Here is a 3,039-nt window from a genome sequence, read left to right on the forward strand (position 1 = left end):
TTAATGTTACAAATGATTTTTAAATTATGATGAGATAGCAATATGTTATTTAACTCGAAATAGTTATATTTAATGGATAAATAATTCATCAAATTAATTAATAAATTCATAATTTAGGTTTTACGTTAAAAATTTTTAAAATTCGAGTATTATATTAAATATATTATTATAATTTAGTAAACATTCATGACATTATCCCATATGTTATGATATTTTTAGGGTTATATTTAGTCGTTGGTTGAGAGATAGAATATAAATTTGGTTGAATTTGGACAATCAGAACGGCAACTTTAAAAAGACTATTATATATACTACAATCTAAATAGGCTACCTTTTTTCTTTTTTTTTTTTTTTGGGAGGGGGGGCTCAGAATTTATTTGACACTAACTACAGTAGGCAGATTGAGGGAGCATGATGCAGTCAAGTCAAGAGAGAATCAGGGCCATTTCCCTTAAGAAGCTGCTCGTATTCCTCAAAAATGTCGTCAAGCATGTCACAATCTCCTGCTGGTGTGGCATCTAGAAATGTAGCAGCATCAAGGCCGTAAGGGAGTTCTTGATCTTCATCACAAACCAGTGCCTCTCCGCTATAATTAGTAGCACCTGCAATTTCAGCCCAATAAGGAGGAAAATAAAGAACTTCGGTTCCTAGTTTGCTCCCTTCTCCGCTGCTAGATGACCCACTTATACTGTCGAAACTGCTGCTCCTCGTTATTACCGAAAATGGTGAAACCCTGCCGGCTTTTGGCTGATGTACTTTGGTCGTCGCCGTAGTAGTCTCTTTTCTTGCACTACTCTCCTTTTTGTCCTTATTTTTTTGCTCCTTTTCAGTAGTTTTCTTGGCTTTACGACTCATGCTTGATGCTTTTTTAGAGGTGTTTGACTTGGTTTCGGATTTTTTGACTCTTTTGCCCAGATGAGAATTCCAATAGTTCTTTATTTCATTGTCTGTCCTGCCTGGAAGTCTTTTAGCAATGAGAGACCAACGATTGCCCAGAAGAGAATGAAGCCTGATAATGAGATCATCCTCATCAGGAGTAATGTTTCCACGCTTGATATCAGGCCGCAGATAGTTCATCCATCGTAGTCTACAGCTCTTCCCACACCTAAGTAGCCCTGCAGCGTGCACCAAAACACAAAATTAATGAATTAAACTTTTAAAAAATTAAGCCTGTATGTTGCCCGGTGAGAATTATTTATAACTAATAAAGAATTCAAGGAAAGACCAAGAAGTAGAGAATATAAATGCTAGCTGCGAAAGAGAATTACCAGCCCTTTTAGGCAAAGATCTCCAATGACCTTCACCATGAGCCTTGATATAATTAATCAGCAATGTGTCTTCTCTGGCTGCCCAAGGACCTCTGTGCAAACCCACCTTGGAACAGCACGGCGCTCTTCCCATTTTTCCCTCTCTTGTAGGATTCCAGGTAGACAATATCAAAAAATAGAAGGTGTAAACGAGAGAGAGAGAGAGACAGCTGCTGGAAAGGGCACATGACACTACAAAGTTGTCTCTCCCTTTTAAAGCCATCGAAGTGATTACATTATTCCAGAAATAGCACTATGATTTCATCTGATGAATTATTCATTAATTTGGAAATTTTTTTATCACTGCCAAATTGGTTTTTTTTTTTATTTTTTTGGATAGAAAAGAAGTATCTTATGATGTGTTTGATACATAAAATTATCATATGAGAAAATAATATGATATTATGAATATGATTAGATTAAATAATATCATTTTATCTTATATTTGATACACGCAAAGATTAAAGTAGAATAATATATTTATTGATCAAAATTATTTTTTAAAAAAATTTATATAATTTAAATTTTAAAAATATAATAAGACATTTAAGTTCAATCCCATTGATTAAAAATAATTTTTTTCATTTTTAAATGATTGAATCATACCAAAAAAATGATTAATTCTTTTTATAATTCTATCTCTTTTTTTAAAGACAAACCAAACATAATAAAAAATAATTATTATCCTATCATTTTGGGCACAAAAAATGATCTTAAGGTATTTGATTGGGTAACTTTTTGGGCAAATAATAAGGAAATTTGTTTGAAAATGTGGTTAAGACAAAACGAAAGAGGCATGGTCACCAACCCTTCTCAATATCTGCCCTTCTTCTTTGAACTAGTCCTTCCATGTGCAGGCCCTGGAATGTATCGTATTTTTATTGCACAGACAAAAAGCGTGGCTCAAATCTTTGAATTAACATTTTCGTTTATATGTATCTCCTTGGTCACTGCCCCATTGTCCATTAATTTACCTGGCCCCATCCCCAATCGCATTTCATAACTCAAATGAGATCCTCAATGTGTACGTTAAGAAATAATTAATTACCCACATTTAAATATTTGTGTTATTTGAATTTGATCATGAAAAAGGGGACATCGTCCTTCTTCTTACTGAAAAATGATATTTAGTAAACAATAAATTTAGTTACTCATATTTCAATTTTTCAATCAAATTGAACATGCGCATATATATATATATATATATATATATATATAAGAGGGATTCACTTATATTAATATAACTTCTATATTTTTTTTCTCTTAAATCAAAATTAAATCCATGATTTTATTTGAATTGAAATAATATTTTTAAATTTAAACAATTTTGATCCAAAAATTTTAAAAATATAAGAATTACACTATTATAAATGAATTCTGACTCATATATATATATATATATATATATATATATATGGCTTATCTATTTGATATGGTTTTCATGTCCATGAAAAACTATATCTTCAAAATTTAGAGCTAAATTTTGATATAGTAAAAGTGATTTGATCAACCCTTCAATTGACATGAGAATTGTGGCCTATATATAACATTTTTTAATTAGTGTAGTAATTAATAAAATGCCAAATCATGCATGCTATCAAAATTTAAAAGAAATAAAGGTAATTTGAAAAAAATGCTGATCATGTTGTAATTTAAGATCATGGAGCATGAAGGATTTAATTTGCATACATTGCAAAAATCCTTTCCTTGTCAATCATGTTCAATCTTTATA

At 31.0% G+C, this 3,039-nt stretch overlaps 1 protein-coding gene across 1 annotated transcript; it reads right to left on the reverse strand.

The window, feature by feature from the left end:
* Nucleotides 1–245: 245 nt before the first annotated feature.
* Nucleotides 246–1,474, reverse strand: LOC111287350 (uncharacterized). The gene is made up of 2 exons (XM_022877856.2): nt 1,269–1,474; nt 246–1,115 (listed from the first exon to the last, which is right to left on the reverse strand). The coding sequence occupies exons 1-2, from the start codon at nt 1,399–1,401 to the stop codon at nt 421–423; spliced, it is 828 nt and encodes a 275-aa protein (XP_022733591.2). The 5' UTR covers nt 1,402–1,474; the 3' UTR covers nt 246–420.
* Nucleotides 1,475–3,039: the final 1,565 nt, after the last annotated feature.

This window comes from Durio zibethinus, chromosome 17 (assembly GCF_047325235.1).
Source record: "Durio zibethinus cultivar Kanyao isolate XHJ-2024 chromosome 17, ASM4732523v1, whole genome shotgun sequence".
NCBI classification, from domain to species: Eukaryota; Viridiplantae; Streptophyta; class Magnoliopsida; order Malvales; family Malvaceae; genus Durio; species Durio zibethinus.

Excerpts from the sequence above, each read along its gene's own strand:
- LOC111287350 (XM_022877856.2), bottom strand. The coding sequence starts at position 1,401 with ATGGGAAGAGCGCCGTGCTGTTCCAAGGTGGGTTTGCACAGAGGTCCT. Across the intron at positions 1,116-1,268 it reads ATCTTTGCCTAAAAGGGCTG|GGCTACTTAGGTGTGGGAAG; the intron begins GTAATTCTCTTT and ends TGCACGCTGCAG.